Genomic DNA, 17,602 nt, shown 5'->3' on the forward strand with positions numbered 1-17,602 from the left:
ATACAAGACGCACACAATGGCGGTTCAGAAACCGCACAGCGTCCGGTGAGGTAGCCACCTCACCAATCATCCCTGCACCGAACAGGGATGGGTCGTTCACTGTGCCAGGAGCGTTACCTGGCTGAACGCTCGATGGCAGACTGGGAAGCCACTGACCCACGACCTGCGACCAGGGGGATCAGCCCGAGACCCAGTCCGCATGATCCTCTTCGTCCGAAGAACTAACTAATGCTGACAAAAATAACAGCTAAGTAAAGGTAGAGAGAAAACTCAAACAAAATATCAAAAAGAAGAAAGAGTCTGGGACAAAAAGTCCCAGCACAGAGAGAGCCAGCCACTCCTGACAAGCTAGACATTAAAACTGAGATATGGTTGCAGGAAGTAGGAGGGTATTGACTGAGGGGACCACCCCTTGAGGGTGGGATATGTTAAAGCTTTATTGTTAACATATTCTGTTGCCTAGCTACTCCTTCGGAGCAAAGTCTAATACCCCATATGTGACGAATATGAAGAGGCGGCGACTGTCGGAGGACGTAAGAGAAACATGCACTTCTTTGATATATGCATATATGCTCATGCACCAGTAGCTTTAAAAAAAAAAAAAAAAAAAAGATTGTGCAGATATGCCCAGTTTTAGAGATTCATAAGAACATTAAGTAATAAGAACATTAAGTAATAACACTTAATACTGTGCACTTTAAATGCAAGTCCCATGACCCATCCATTAAATTTTCTCATCAATGTCCTTTTTTAGCAATACAGACCTCAGGCAGAGCCCAAAAAAAAGAAAACTACAACTAGCTAGCCTTCTAGCTAGTAATCTCCTGGAGCTCTAAAATTGTACATGCGTCAATCCATGTTAGAGATGAATGAACGTCTTAGTCTCTAGCTCAGGGCATGCATCAAGGACAGGCACAGTACCCCACAACTACAGAAGATGTAAACCATGCCCAACCTGATTGCTTCCTTGGTCCACATCCAAGGTCTGCTGAAGAAAACAGCTAAAAAATCCTCTTCAGGAAAAAGGTAAACTTACCATTCAAGTTTTTCAATGCTCTCTCTGCATCGCGCCTATTCATAAATGCAACAAAGCCACAGTTCCTCTCCCGTGCTCTCTCCTCATCTGTCCGTGGCCACATGATTTTAACACTAGCCAATGGCCCAAACTTTCCAAACTCATGACACAACATCTCCTCGTTCATCTATCAATTCAAGAAACATTTTAAATCAAAACATTACCATACATCTTTGATACTTTAGTAATTGTTATCAGAACGAAAACTGGAAAAAAGGAGTTCTGTTCAGAATGGCAAAATGTAGAAAAAAAAATAAAAAATGAAGTCCCAATTGTATACTGAGCAACCTCTTGATTGAGGCTACAACCATGGTCCCGGTATCGTTTTCAGCGGGCGATTGCCTACACAGTAAAAGATTTGAGTGGTGATTGAGCCGCTGGATCACTTTTACAGGCAGCAAGGCCCCTGATGCACGATTACGTGAAACGCATTGGAAGAAGCATAGAGGCCCCTGAGGATGCGTGATTGTGTGAAATGCGTTGGGCAGGGTATAGTGTGTGATGTCACGCTGCCACATCTGGTTAGTGGCAGCGATTGATGCAAGTGTATTAGCGGCATTTTATAAGGATAACTTTTATGGAGATGTGATTGTCTTACTAGTGTTTTAGCACACTGTACCATGGGGTTTTACCAATAAATGCTACACTATGATGCCTTTATATCTTGCGGTTGTCTGTGTCTTACGAGTACATAGTACAGAGACTGCCCCCAGTGGAATGAGGAGGATCTCTCTTATACTGGATCTGCTGAGAGTGAAAGTGGACCAGACCAGGGATATTGAATTAAGCTCATACTGCTGCTGCTCCTCCTCCTCCTCCTGGCAACATGGCTGTGTGATGGGTGTGCAGTCTATTATATGGAAGGAATCTCAGATTTTGGTGAAAGTTTTTTTGAAATGTGGCAGAGGAAGTCACATATATGTGGATGGGACCAATATAATTATTATTATTATACAGGACTTATACAGCGCCAACAGTTTGCACAGCACTTTACAATGTAGATGGGAGACAGTACAATTACAATACAATTCAATAAAGTAGGAATAGGTGGGCTCTGCTCAAGGAGTCTCAAGGGAGGAGGAGGTGGTACAAAAGGTAATAGCTGCGGTGATGATCTGATAGAGGTGACTCGGGTACAGTACTTAGATGGAGGTGGGGTAGGCTTCCCTGAATAACCAAGTTTTCAGAGATCGCCTAAAGGCCAACAGACAGGGTGGGGGCTGACCGGACCATACTGAGGCAGGGAGTTCCAGAGGATAGGAGACACTCTGGAGAAGTCCTGACGGGGGGGGGGGGGAGGGGGTCGGTAACAAGGGAGCTAGAGAGCAGGAGGTCTTGAGAAGTGTGGGGAGGATGATTTGGGCGATATCTGTATATGAGGTTGGTGATGTAGCTGGGGATGGCCTTGCATGTTGTGGTTAGTATTTTGAAAGTGAAGGGATTGGCAAAGAGAAGTAGTAGTCACAGATCGGTTAGTAAGGTGTGTATTAGTCTAGCAGCAGCATTCTGACTGAAGGAGGGTTAGCCTAAGTAAAGGTAGGCCGGTGAGGAGGGAGTTGCTGTAGTGAAGGCTGGAAATAACCAAGGAGTGAATAAGTTGTTTTGTGATGTGGTTAGTCAGAAAAGGAAAAATTCTGGAAATGTTGCTGAGGTTATGGCAGCAAGATTTAGCCAGTGATTGGATGTGGGGGCTGAAGGAGAGGTCAGCCTAGGATTACACCCAGCACCTTGGTGTGTGGAGGGACCAATGGTTGTGCCTTTGATCTCAATGATAAAGTCATGGGGGGGGGGGGGGGGGGGGTCTGGGAAGAGGACATATAAGCTCAGTTTTAGAAAGACTGAGTTTCAGGAAGTGGTGAGATATCCTTACGGATATTTTGCTCAGTAAGTTTGCGATACATGAGGAGATTGAAGGGGTGACTTGAGAAGTGGAGAGATAGATCTGGGTGTCGTTAGCATAGAGGTGGTATCAGAAGCCAATATTTATCATATTCACATTTATCGCATTCAAGTGGACCTACTAGACAAATTACTTTTGGTAGAGCATACTTCTATATTTATGCTGTGTTTGGTCACATATTTTATTTTATCTATAAGCACTGCAATTTATAATTTATTTTCTTTATTTAGTGTTTGTATATCAGTCTATATTGATATTTGATTTTTTTTTGGTGTTTAACCCCTTTAAGACCAGGCCTTTTTCTGACATTTATTGTTTACAAGTAAAAATCTGCATTTTTTGCTAGAAAATTACTTACAACTCCCAAACATTATATAGGTTTTTTTTAGCAGAGACTCTAGAGAATAAAATGGCAGTCATTGCAATAATTTGTGTCACACTGTATTTGCACAGCAGTCTTTAAAAGTAAACTTTTTTGGGAAAAAATACATTTTAATGAATTTAGAAAAAAAACACAAAAAAACACAACAACAAAACAGTAAATTTAGCCCAATTCTTTTGTATAACATGAAAGATGATGTTACACCAAATAGATACCAAAACATGTCATGCTTTAAAATTTTGCAAGCTCATGGAATGGCGACAAAACTACGGTACTCAAAAATCTGCATAGGGGGCGCTTTAAACATTTTTACAGGTTTCTGATTTAGAGTTGCAGTGGAGGCTCTACAATTCTCACTCTAATGATTACAGCAATACCTCACATGTGTGGTTTTAACTCCGTTTACATACAGTATCTCAATAAAGTAAGTAAACCCCTCACATTTTTGTAAATATTTTATTACCGTATATACTCGAGTATAAGTCGATCAGAGTATAAGCCGAGGCCCCTACTTTTACCACAAAAAGATGGGAAAAAATGATTGACTAGTATAAGCCTAGGGTGAGAATGCAGGGCGGCTGGCATGGTACAGGAGAATGCAGGGTGGCTGGCATGGTACAGGAGAATGCAGGGTGGCTGGCATGGTACAGGAGAATGCAGGGTGGCTGGCATGGTACAGGAGAATGCAGGGTGGCTGGCATGGTACAGGAGAATGCAGGGTGGCTGGCATGGTACAGGAGAATGCAGGGTGACTGGCATGGTACAGGAGAATGCAGGGTGACTGGTATGGTACAGGAGAATGCAGGGTGACTGGCATGGTACAAGAGGATCCGGGGTTGTGGGCATACTACAGGTGATGCAGTGCTGTGGGCATGGTACAGGTGGACCATGCCCACAGTACTGCATCCCTTGTAGTATGCCCGCAGCCCTGCATAATGGCAGGTAGTTCAGCTGTTTCACTTACCTGTTCCAGAGGCGCCTTCATTTTAAAAATGAATGGCACCGCCCGGCGCTGACACGTCATTGCACACGCGCCGCCGCCGCTCGTATACATTCGGCTATTTCCGGCCTGTCCCGAGCGGCGGCGGTGCATGCGCGGTGACATGTATGCGCCGGGCGGCGCCATTTTTAAAGCTTAACTCCTGACTTAACTCCTGACTCGAGTATAAGCCGAGGGGGACGTTTTCAGCACAAAAAATTGTGCCGAAAAACTCGGCTTATACTCGAGTATATACGGTATACCTTTTCATGTGACGACACTGAAAAAATTACACTTTGCTACAATGGTAAAGTAGTGAGTGTACAGCTTGTATAACAGTGTAATTTTGCTGTCCCCTCACAATAACTCAATACACAGCCAGTCTAAACTGCTGGCAACAAAAGAGTACACCCCTAAGTGAAAATGTCCAAATTGGGCCTAATTAGCCATTTTCCCTCCCCAGTGTCAAGTGACTCGTTAGTGTTACAAGGTCTCAGGTGTTGAGGAGCAGGTGTGTTAAATTTGGTGTTATCACTCTCACTCTCTCATACTGGTCATTGGAAGTTCAACATGGCACCTCATGGCAAAGAACTCTGAGGATCTGAAAAAAAGAAGAATTGTCGCTCTACATAAACATGGCATAGGCTATAAGAAGATTGCCAAGACCCTGAAACTGAGCTGCAGCACGATGGCCAAGACCATACAGTGGTTTAATAGGACAGGTTCCACTCAGAACAGGCCTCGCCATGGCCGATCAAAGAAGTTGAGTGCACGTGCTCTCCGTCAAATCCAGAGGATGTCTTTCAGAAATAGACGTATGAGTGCTGCCAGCATTGCTGCAGAGGTTCAAGGTGTGGGTGTGGGGGTGGGTGTCAGCCTGTCCGTGCTCAGACCATAGGCCGCACACTGCATCAAATTGGTCTGCATGGCTGTTGACCCAGAAGGAAGCCTCTTCTAAAAATGATGCACAAGAAAGCCCGCAAGCAGTTTGCTGGAAACAAGCAGACTAAGGACATAGATTACTGGAGCCATGTCTGTGGTCTGACGAGACCAAGATAAACTTATTTGGTCCAGATGGTGTCAAGCGTGTGGCCAAAAACCAGGTGAGGAGTACAAAGACAAGTGTGTCTTGCCTACAGTCAAGCATGGTGGTGGGAGTGTCATGGTCTGGGGCTGCATGAGTGCTGCCTGCACTGGGGAGCTACAGTTCAGTGAGGGAACCATGAATGCAAACATGTACTGTGACATACTGAAGCAGAGCAGGATCCTCTCCCTTCAGATACTGGGCCGCGAGGCAGTATTCCAACATGATAGCAAACCCAAACACACCTCAAAGACAACCATTTCCCTGCTAAAGAAGCTGAAGCTAAAGGTGGACTATTCAAGCATGTCTCCAGACCTAAAACCTAATGACCGTCAGTGGGGCATCCTCAAACCGAAGGAGGAGGAGTGCAAGGACTCTTAACATCCACTAGCTCAGTGATGTACTCATGGAGGAGTGGAAGAGGACTCCAGTGGCAACCTGTGAAGCTCTAGTAAACTCCATGCCCTAGAGGGTTAAAGCAGTATTGGAAAATAATGGTGGCACTTTGGGCCCAATTTGGACCTTTTTACTTAGGGGTGTACTCATTTTTGTTGCCAGAGGTTTAAACATTATTGGCTGTAAGTTATTTTGAGGGAGAAATTTTACACTTTTATACAAGCTGTACACTCACTACTTTACATTGTAGCAAAGTGTAATTTCTTCAGTGTTGTCACTTGAAAAGCCATAATAAAATTTACAAAAAATGTGAGCGTTGTACTCACTTTTGTGAGATACTGTATGCGGGCACGACTTGCGTATGCATTCGCTTCTGCGCGTGAGCTCGGAGGGATGGAGAACTTTTTTTATTATTTATTTTTTATATTTTTTAGTTTTACACTGTCCCTTTTTTTTTTTTTTTATCACTTTTATTCCTATAGCAAGGAATGCAAACATCCCTTGTAATATAAATAAGCATGACAGGTCCTCTATTGAGAGAACAGGGGGTCAAAAAGACCACAGATCTCTCATTAACCTTTAAAAAAAAGTAATGTCAAGGGATGTCAGAGGTCACGCAAGTCCTCCAAGGGTATAGAGCCAAGTGAGAGCCATCTTGCCCTCAGTTGACTTTGTGCCTCTGCCCAGCAACCATTTAGACCTGATTGGCTCCAGTAAACCTGGAAGAAACCGGGAAGCAGGCCACCTCTCCCGCTGTCTATAAAAGTGATCCCAAGGTGAAACCGTTGCTGAGACCACTTTTTGGACAGCCGGTGTTCTATTAGAATACAGCTACCTATCAGATTCTGCAACCGGAAGCGACGTACGGACTAGAACATCCTAATGCGCATGCGCCATGCATTCCAACATGGCCACTATGCATCCCAATAGGTTTCCTAATGTGACAGAACAGTCACAGTAAACTCACCTTATATACTGAATCACAGTATTACTTTTGTATTATTATTGTATTCTAGTAAGTATAGCGAGAAACCTGCAGGTAGAAGATGGCGACGGCCATTTTGGTACACCCTTCACTGCTCAGCGCCAAATTGAATATATAGTGAAATAGACTATTTTGCTCGGTCGCGTCGAAATAGTCTATTTCAGTATATAAAGTGAGTTTACTGCTAATATAAATGTAAAACTTGCGTGGGTGTAAGAAGATGTCCATCTCTGCTTCGTGTTCTGTCACATTAGGAAACCTATTGGAACGCATAGGGGTCATGCTGGAACACATGGCGCATGCACAGTAAGTTGTTCTAGTCCGTACATCACTTCCGGTTGCAGAATCTGATAAGGTAGCGGTATTCTGATAGAACACCGGCTGTCCAAAAAGTGGTCTCAGCAACGGATTCACCTTGGGATCACTTTTATAGATGGCGCCTACTGTAAATAAAGACACTGGGGTTATGGCAGCTAGCTGCTGCCAAAACCCCAGTATTTAACGTCAAAGTACTGACGTATACTTACAGTTAGGCGGTCGGCAAGTGGTTAAGGGCTAACTGTAATTTTAGAATTTAGGATCCTAGATACTGCCTGATTCTGAAATCCAGAGACTGTCCACTGACACAGAATTCATAACTGTATTTGCAGAGACCACATACTGCCTGCATGTTACCAGTATTGTTACGTTAGACAAATTTTTAGGGTATAACAGAATTACAAGTTAGGTACCTGAGGGTTGATGTTCCCAAGATAAAGATTAGTTGTACTTGGATCACCCACATCATGTGACCCAGGAGCATAGTCATCAAGAGCTTCATGCAAAGAAAAACAAAAAAAGTTACTATAAATGGATCATACGTTTTTTTTTTTTTAAAAAATTCAAAATTTAAAATAAATGAAATAGAATACCACCAGAGGATCGGTTTCTTCTCGACTGTTGATCCACTTAAAAAGAAAAAAATATTATTACTACTAGAGGTACTTCTATAGCGCTTTTAATTTCTGCAGCGCTTTACAAATATATATTGCGCATTCACATCAGTACATATAAATACCAAAGCAAGCAGAATTAAGGATTAATTTGATTTACGGCTTTCATAACAGAAGCAGTTGTTGCTCTCTTCTCCTGAAGATGCTAGCTGTCTGGCTGTCATGCTGACCACCATTGCAATATTTGAGTCATTTGTCTAAAACAAGCATGCAGATAAAGGCTCTGCAACGGTTTTCCTGGTCAGTGATTTGGACAACCTTTTTTTAGGTCAACAATGAAAAAAAATGTATTTTAAATTTGAAAAGTAAGACTTGTTTTATCAATATTTAATTGCAGCTTTACTGCTGCACTCGACAGACAAAATAAAAAAGTGAAACTTGAAGTAATGTGTAAACAAACACAATTAACAGAACACCGCCATCAAAATAGTAGCAGCATAAATAAATGCAATATAGCAGAAACTTAGCTTTTCTTACCTGGTCTACGCTGTCCATCAGCATCTACTTGTGGAGGCTCAAACCTGCTTGTTCTGCCTTTTGTTTTATGTCGCTCATCTCTCTCTTCTTGAATCCTGCAATGGATTTTACATTATGAGAGGAAAACAAGAATAAAATGTGTCCTTCAGACCTTATGTTATTATGGTTGGAAACTTCAGGTTTTCTGCTCCTCATCACAAAATGTTTTTCCTGGAATTACAGTTCTTAAAGTACAGATTGGTTGTAGAAAAGCACAAACATCTGTGAGACAAAAAATATTAGTGGCATGTATATTTGGGAACATGCCTTTCTATGCTGGAGACTATGTGCTTAGGCTTATGGGTGGGTCTCAACACCCCAAGATAGCATAGTGATGAAAAACTGAACTCTAGGAAAACAAACTCCTCCCTTCGCAGTGGGGCTGTGCCCTCACTGCAAGGGTTACCTGCACCTTTTGTTCTGGGGATTTGGAAAAGCTGAATTAAATTTACTGGTAACTCCTTTTCGGAGAGTCTTCCAGGACAGCCCATGAGACTTAAGGCTCCTCTTACCAGGGCAGGAAACATGTTAACCCCACCAGATAAAGGTGGTTCTCTAGTCCTCCCCCTTCAGTATTTCTCGAGAACCGTAGGATGTTCCTGTAAAACATATGTATTATACAAGACATCACCGGGTGGGAAGCCGGCTGTCCTGGAAGACTCTCAGAAAAGGAGTTACCGGTAAGTCTGGATCAGCTTTTCTAAAGTAGTCTTCCAGGACAGCCCATGAGACGATGAGCTAGAACTTACCAGTCTAGGGAGGGACTACTGCCTGAGGCACCTATCGACCAAATGCCTGCTCCTGGGCAGAGAGGAGGTGCAGGCGATGAGGTCTAACAAAAGGTCGAAAAATTAGACCAGGTGGCTGCCTTACACATTTGTTCCGGTGAGGCGCCAGCCCTTTCAGCCTAGGATGCGGACAACAAGGCTATTGTGGAATGCGCGCTGACAAAAGCGGAGCAACATTCCTAACTTTGCAGGCCTCAGCAATTGTCGTCTTTATCCACGTAGCTATGGTGGCCTTAGAGGCTCCATTACCTGTGTGTCCCAGAAAAAAAGAACAAACAATTCTTCAGATTTCCTAAAGGTCTTGGTAACCTCTAGGCATGCAAGAAGAATCCTTCTGACATCCAAAAACTAAAAGTCCCTTTCTAATTTTTCTCATTTTTTCGAGAATTACAAAAGGTTGGTAGCACAATATTCTGTGAAGTGGATACCTTTGGCAAAAACCCCAGATTGGTTTTAACACTACTCTGATCATCACAAATTGTGAGGAAAGGCTCCCTAACAGAGGGGCTGCAATTCGCTGACCCTGCGAGCTGAAGTAACTGCAACCAGGAACGCAGTTTTCATTGTGAGTAATTTTACTAACAAAACCTTCATGGGCTCGAAAGGAACAGTCCCTAAGGCCTGAAGGACTAGAGATAGGTCCCAAGTAGGACATGATCTGATAACCATTTGGTTTTGACCTAGCAATTGCCCTGAAAAACCTCTTTATAACAGGCTTTTCCAAAAGGGAGTACTGGAGGAAACCCCAATGGCTGCAGCCTGCACCTTTAAAGTACTGAGGAATAGACCCTTGTCGGCACCCTCCTGAAAAAATTCCAGAATAGATGGAACATTGGGAGACAATCTTTGATTGTCAGACAACCAAGAGTTTCTTCCAAATCTTGGAGTATATAGCTCTTGTGACTGCTTCTGAGAACTAACTAGGGTCTTCACAACTGTCTGAGAACCCCTGGGAGCTTAGCATCTGCTCTTCAGAGACCAAGCTGTCAAGTTTAAAGGATGCCACTTGAGGATGAGATACCGGACCTTGAGTCAACATGTCCCATCTCAAAGGGAGAGCCACTGGAGGTTTCGAGCCTAGTGTCTGCAGGAGTGAAAACAATGGCCTTTTGGGCCAAGAGGGGGCTATCAGGATCAAATTGGTTTCTTCCAGAAGAAATTTCCAGAGGACTTCCAGGATTAGTCTGATAGAAGGGAAGGCATAGAGGCTGAATGACCAGGGATTTTGCAAAAGCGTTGATCCCCAGAGAACTGGTCCCTTGGGTTCAGGGAGAAGAATCTGTGTGTTTTGCTGTTTGTTTGGGCTGCAAAAAGGTCCAATTCTGGGAGACAACACCTGGCGGTAATTTCCGCAAAAAATTCCTGGTTGAGAGACCAGTTGTCTCAACACACATGGGAGAGGCTGAGGTAATCTGCCAAACAATTCTGAGACCCCTTCAGATGAAATGGAGGCAAGATTCACCTCGGCCCAAGATAGAATCTTTTGAGCTGTGAACTGCAAGGTCCGACTGTGTACCCCCTTGTTTGTTGAGGTATGCTACAATTGCAATGTTGTTGAATTGGATCTGCAAATGGCATCCTCTGACCTCTGCCTGAAAAACCTCTAAGGCTCTCTGCACTGCAAGGAGCTCCCTTTGATTTGATGACTCTCTTGCTCCACCGGAGACAATTCTCCCTGCGCTCTCGTTTTGAAGATGGGCTTCCCCATCCAAAAGAGCTTGCATCTGTTATTCTCTGCGATATTGGAATGACCCATTCCAGCCCTTTGGAGAGGTGGAAGTGGCGACCACCACCACAGAGTTCTCTTAACTTTGGAGGGAATTCATACCTTCAAAGTCAAGGAGCTTGGAGACCCATCCTAGTTCCCTAGAAGGAATAACTGAAGAGGACATTGGCGAAACCGTGCCCAAGGTACAGCCAGAAAGCAAGACTTGATAGGGCCTACAGCTTTTGAGTATGTAGAATAAAATATGAAGAATAAATCACAGATAATAATCATAAAAGTGGATTGAATAGTGGTATGGTAGAACTAATGATCATAAAAAGTTGGGACAATAGTATGTGTGTGTATATCTTATCTAATAGTTATGGGTCAGCGTTCTGGCAGATTCCTAGGACACTCATTCATCAGAAATCATGGACTCTACTGCAGGTATCCAAAGAATGAAAAGCTGTGGGTCCATTCTTTTGTTGCTGTGCTCTTTGTTTCACCAGACTGATGGTATACTCATCCTGAATGGGAGGGTCTACTTCGTTATCAATCACCTGGTGCACATTAGAATTTAGAAAGTGCACCAGGTGATTGATAACGAAGTAGACCCTCCCATTTAGGATGAGTATACCATCAGTCTGGTGAAACAGAGCACAGCAACAAAAGAAAGAATGGACCCACAGCTTTTCATTCTTTGGATACCTGCAGTAGAGTCCATGATTTCTGATGAGTGAGTGTCCTAGGAATCTGCCAGAACGCTGACCCATAACCATCCTATAGAAGGAAAAGGAACATCCATTTGAGGATCCCTCCATATCCATAAGCCCCTGCATCATTGGAGAATATCTTGAGGTCCCCTATGGTGATTTACTACACCAAAACGCTCATTTGAGTGTTAATGGAGGCGAGCGGCCATTGCAATTGATTTCGGATATAAAGCTCACGAATAATGGCACATTGCTGTCACCGGGAGCGTTTTTTAGCAAAGTCACTGGATCACCAATGAACTTTCATTACAATCACTTGTTATGAATTAGCACTTTATTTTGTGCACATTGCTTATTTACATTTGGACTTTCTGGTTCCTGTGTTAACCCATTGTAGGCACTTCACAGCAATTCCTGCTGGTTACCATCTTTTTGCACTATTTAGCACTATTTGCACCATAATTATTTATAGTGCCCACTTGCACAAATTGTCTCATCTGTTAATTTATTGCTAGCTTATTACAGCTTATTTGCTGTTTATAGCTAATATGATTTTTCTTTGCGTCTTTAGCACTATTAGCACTTTCATCATCTTTTTTTATTCACTGATCACTTTATTGATCTACTTATCAGCACTTTTTGTGTATATTTGCACTGCTATTTATTTTAAAAGAAGGATTGATTTACGAATATTTTATATCCACATTGCGATTATCCTTATCGTTTATGATTATTTGTCCACTGATCACTTTTATTGATTCATCAGCACTCGTGTTATTTTGCACTGTTATTTCTATTGGTTTTGATACACACATATTATCCCTACTTTTTAAGATCATTAGTTCTACCATACCACTATTTAATCCACTTTTATGATTATTATCTGTGATTTATTCTTCATATTTTATTCTACATACTACATTGATTTTATCTCCACTTTTTTTTCTGTGGTCCACCATTCCTAGAAATTAAGCGCTGATTTCCCTTCTTGTATCTCTTTGAGTATGTTGTGACACTACTGAATCAGCTGCTGATTTCGGTGTTCCACCAATACTCCATCTCACCTTTTATTCTTCACATTTACCGCATTGGTTCCCCTCCTCTTTTTTCTACAGCTTTTGAGACATCTGAGCGAGACCCACTGGTTGGTTTGAAAGGATGCCATCATTTGAGCTGTTTTTGAAACCTTTCCCCCCCCCCCCCCCCCCGAGAAGGAAAATCTTTTGTTCTAGTGAAGAAATCTCGTACCCGAGATATGTCACTCTTTGGGAAGGTTTCAGAGACAACTTCTCTTTGTTGACTATCCAACCTAGCGACTGGAGGAACTCCTAAACTATCTGAAGATCCTTTTCTAGTTTGACAGGAATCTGCCACCACTAGAAGGTCATCCAGGTAATCAGAAATAATTTGTCTTAACGGGGCCAACGCTTCCCCTAGGACCTTTGTAAAGATGGCTGGGGCTGATGATAGCTCGAAGGAGATCCCTTGAAACTGAAAATGTCGGATCTCCGATCCTAAATTTTACTGCTAGTCAAAGAAACTGTTGGTATACTGGATGAATAGGGATGTGCAAGTAGGCATCTTTACGTCCAGCGTTGCCATACAGCAGATTTCTTATGGAATATAAATATATTGTTTCCATGCGAAAGTGCTTGTATCGGATCAAGTGGTTTAGAGAACGCAGGTTCAATATCAATGATAATTCCCAGAGGGCTTCTTTATCACAAAGATGTGGGAGTAAAAACCCTTGCCCTACTCTGCCCTTGGAATCAGGACCAAAACGTTCTGATCTACTTAGTCTCCTATCTGGACACTCTGGGCAGTAGCCTTTACTCAACCCCTGGGCAGACTAGTGATTAACAATCTCTCCAGAGGCCGGGAATCAAATTCCAGTCTGTACCCCCTGGACACCAGATCTAAAATAAAAAGGGCTTGAAGTGAACCCCTTTCACTGTGTGAGGAAGTCCCTTAATCTTCCTCCCACTCTGCGGAATGAGTCATTGTAGCTTGGCGGGCTGTTGAGGAGGGTTAGACAAGATCCCCCTCCACCTCTGTGGTCAGTCTAATGCTTCTTGGGTCTGGCATCCTCCTCACACAGACCCTGCTGTCTGCCCCCCTGTCCTTGAAAAAAACTCTTGAGTCGTCGGGATCTTTGGCCAAAAGACCATTGTGACTGTTAGAGGGGCTGGGTGGAATGGAAGGGAATCCAGGGGTCCGACCATCCCAGGAAGGGGCCCACGTTCACCCTGAGGAAACACAAAGGGATAGGGGGGACACTAACCACACCATGGAAGCGGGTGGGCACCACTCCGGGAAGACCAACTCCCCATCTTGGAATGGGGGGTGCTGCGGGCCAGCGGTACGCTGCGACTCAGGTCGTGACCAGGGCTATGCGTCCTTGCGAGGCGTTTTAACTCGCCGGCCAGTCCCCCCCTGTCTAGTGGGACTATGTCGCCGCCAACCTAGCGTGGAGCTGAGGCCTGTGCATGCTCACTGGCTACACTGGGAAGACCATAAGGATCTAGGAAATCCAGTCTGGCAGTTGATTGTAGTTCTCACCGGAACCGAAAAAAATAAAATAAAAGAAAATTGCCGTTAAAGGAAAAAATGCCAGGACCAGAGATCCCAGCAAGGAACTAGGTCCTTAATCCTGACTAGGCAGAAAAAAACCAGAAGAGCTAGAGCAGGAAGTGCCGTATGGGCATAGTCAAACTCTTAACTCTTTTCCGCCTAGTGTCCTTCTCCTAGGAAGAGCAGCATGACCCCAAAGGCCAAAGAAGATATGGAGCTGTCTGTCAATGAACGAAAGAGAAAGACCGTTTTACTTGTTCCTGCAGGCTCTTCCACATTGCTAGACTGATCCCAGAAGCCTCTTTTCCCATGCAGTGTAAGATCTTCTGATGTCATCAAGGCCAATGCAGGGTCCCATAGCCCTACACTGGATGTGAGGACACAGAGGGATTGTCCACCACTAAAGGACGAGAGAGCCTGTCAGGGGAGCAGAGAATTAGGCAAGCAGAACTGTACCCTAGACAGTAAAAGCAGTTTGCTGCAAGGGAGAAGTTTTAGTTTTTCGTGGATTTGGGCTTTAAGTCAATTTTGGGAAAACCTCATGCATAACCCCCACCTCTGTTCAGCACTAGAGATGTGCTCAGGTGTGTTTGGAATCCTAGTCCCAACCCACCTGTCCATTCCTGCCAGGAGGCCGACACTGCTAGTCACAGGCAGTGAGGCGTTTCCCGCTGCGCAGACTGGGAAATGTCTCAATGCCTGTGATTAGCAGTGTCGGCTTCCTGGCAGGATCGGGCAGGTGGGTTGTTGGGACTAGGTTCCCAAACACACCTGAGTTCATCTCTATTCAACACCCTTTTCTTGCCTAATTGACAATTTGTCAAACAGGCTAAATAATACATTACTGTGAACATGTTTTCAGATAAAGTCAAGACCAGTGCATGTCCGTGTCTCCCAGTAAATAAGATAATATGCTACAAAAATTCAGTTTATATTTATGCACACACTAATACTTACTGCTTGAGTTCTTCTTTGAAAAGCTCCAAATTACTTTTCTTCTTTTCTTTCTCGCCTTTCTTTAAAGGCTACAAAGAAACAAAAACACATGTACTAATAAAATATATTTTAATGTTTAGCCACCCTTCCTAGCAGACATAAACCCCTTAATGTAAAGAGCACTGGTAATTTATTGCAGACAATATCTTGCAAAGAATGATAGGCATTGCCACTTTTTCCTTTCTCCAATGATGTTTTAACTCATTTTGTAGGCAAAACCCCTTTATGTATTAGACTAGATGCAGCATTGAAAATGCAATAGGCCACCAAACTAAGTACATATTCTGGTGATTACAGCTACAAGCAACTTTTCCTGCAGTTTCATAAACATTTTGCTTTTAAACATGGCTCACCTGAAATCTAAGTGTAGTTCAAGTGGTGTATCACAGAATACAATGAATAAAACAATGGTGTACATGTGGTTTTGCATCTGTCACACTGGCAGCAATTTATAACAGTCAGAAAGAAGTAGGCAGACAACAAAGCATGTTATTGAGGAGAGCAGCTGCGTGCTTTCTGTGCGAGTTGCTAAGTAGCAAGATTAAAAGTCTAGATTGTACACCTTTCATAATTTTTTCAGAAATGCACTAGGAGATGCAGAAGAAAGGCCAATTTTGAGTTGTTTATAGAATCTCCCTGTGGAGGTGCAAAAATATATAGCTTGTGTCAAAACCTAAACATACTGCCTAAAACAGACATCTCCTGTAACACAGGAACACACTGTGTTGAAAGTGTGCTGACCCACCCCTCTCAAGGTACAGAAAAAAAGAATTTGAAATGTGAGGTTAACTCCCAAAAAAAAAAAAAAAAAAAAAAACATGGGTGGAAATGGTCATGCTAAACTATATGATGAGTATACGGATTTTAGTGTATTTTTTTTTGGGGGGGGGGGGGAAGAGCATGTTAAAAAAAAAAGGAGCACTTAAAAGAGAACTACACTCCCATCTAAGCACTAGAAACTAAAAACTCTATTTAATTTCTAATATTCAAAACAAACTCATCCATCCATGCTTTATTTTGTTGAGAAATCACTTTGAAAAACACCCCCTTGAATTTCTGGCTGTGAGCATCTTGAGTGAGGGCAGATGACTCATGTAGCAGTTACTTTCTAGAATCCATCTGCCCCTAACTCAAACCCTTCCTCCCCTCCCAAAGACTCCTGGGATACATGATATACTTTTGTAAGTAACTAGAATATACTTTCCTATCCCTTTACTAATGCTAGCAGCATAGGCATTAGAAACGGTCAATGTTGGATGAGAGAGTGAAGTCCTGCTTCCACTTGAAATATATACCAACCCATTTTTCACGGCAAAAATGGATAAGAATTTGGTTGCTTTGCACAAACTGTTTTAATGCCCCATCACTTATACAACAGCTTCTAAATGGATGCTTACATCTGGGGCTGCACATTAGTGTTAAGGCATTCCAGTAGACACAGTACGATGCTCAGCCAGCATAATGAAAGTCAATGTAAACAAAGCCAGTGTGCTGCTAGAAGCTGCAGATAGCACTCTTCAGATCTGAGCTCTATTCTATCTTATGCAAATATGTTACACATTATTCATTAAGGCATCAAAATTTTATTTTATTTTTTTATTTATTTAGATTTAGAAAGCCCTAAGACATGCCTTGTATAATCACATGTAAAAAGTCTGATAAAATGACATTAAAGAGGAGTTTGAAAGAATGTAAAGTAAAATAAAATGGGATAAAATAATGTACCGCAATGAAGAGAACATCATCATTTGTTCTTACAGGTTTCTTCGGTTCCATGGGTATTACTGGAGGAGGTGGACGCTCAACAGGTGGAGGCAGTGGTTTTGCCTCTGAGAATCGTGAAGATGGTTTATAAAGTTTGCCTTTCTTTTCATCTGTCTCATGCTCATCTGCAACAAAATAACCGCAATACTCTTCAAAACAATACATATTCCAAATATTTCAGGTTAGTCGATTTATAGGAGGTGCATCAAATGGAAATTTTGGTGCAGGAACCGAAAATGCAGGATGCACTTGGCCGAAAACCAAACCCGAAAATGATAGTTAAAAAAAAAAAAAATTATATATTATATATATATATATATATATATATATATTTTTTTTTTTTTTTATCTATAGAAGGGTATTATATTGAACTTTTTACTATCATGAATTTAAAAGGAAGAATTTATTGTTGGCAATTATCAGCAAAAATTAATCCCTTTAAATTCTATGTATGTCTTCACACTGGTCTGTTGCGCTTCCATTGTGATGTTAAAAATCTTGCTTACTGCATTTTTGGTTAAGAAGGAAAAAAAAAAAAAAAAAAACCTCAAGCACCTTCCTGTTGAAATGCATTGAAAACAAAGAAAGCATCAATAACACACCAGTGTTGCATTTTATGTATTTTTTGAGTCACATTACCTACCAAAAACACACCATAAACACAGTAAAATCGCGGGGGACAAAAAAATCTGCAGCTGCGGAAATTTCACTAATGATTTTTTACAAATCTCCTTTAATTTGGGCCATATTAGATAC

General features: G+C 42.4%; 1 protein-coding gene across 7 annotated transcripts in view; it reads right to left on the minus strand.

Annotated features, from left to right (window-relative positions):
* The window catches only part of U2SURP (U2 snRNP associated SURP domain containing), a 196,542-nt gene that overhangs the window by 123,099 nt on the left and 55,841 nt on the right, over positions 1–17,602 (minus strand). For 2 of the 7 annotated variants that reach the window (XM_082249020.1, XM_082249021.1), the window contains exons 4-9: positions 16,841–16,971; positions 15,044–15,111; positions 8,271–8,365; positions 7,713–7,748; positions 7,533–7,615; positions 1,037–1,202 (exon numbers count right to left, since the gene is read on the minus strand). In XM_082249020.1, the coding sequence (XP_082105146.1) occupies positions 1,037–1,202; positions 7,533–7,615; positions 7,713–7,748; positions 8,271–8,365; positions 15,044–15,111; positions 16,841–16,971 (579 nt within the window). Of the gene's footprint in view, positions 1–1,036; positions 1,203–7,532; positions 7,616–7,712; positions 7,749–8,270; positions 8,366–15,043; positions 15,112–16,807; positions 16,972–17,602 lie in introns of all 7 variants that reach the window. The other 5 variants (XM_082249017.1, XM_082249019.1, XM_082249016.1 and 2 more) reach the window with 3 other exon arrangements.

This window comes from Pelophylax lessonae (assembly GCF_965119305.1).
Source record: "Pelophylax lessonae genome assembly, chromosome: 3".
Classification (NCBI taxonomy): domain Eukaryota; kingdom Metazoa; phylum Chordata; class Amphibia; order Anura; family Ranidae; genus Pelophylax; species Pelophylax lessonae.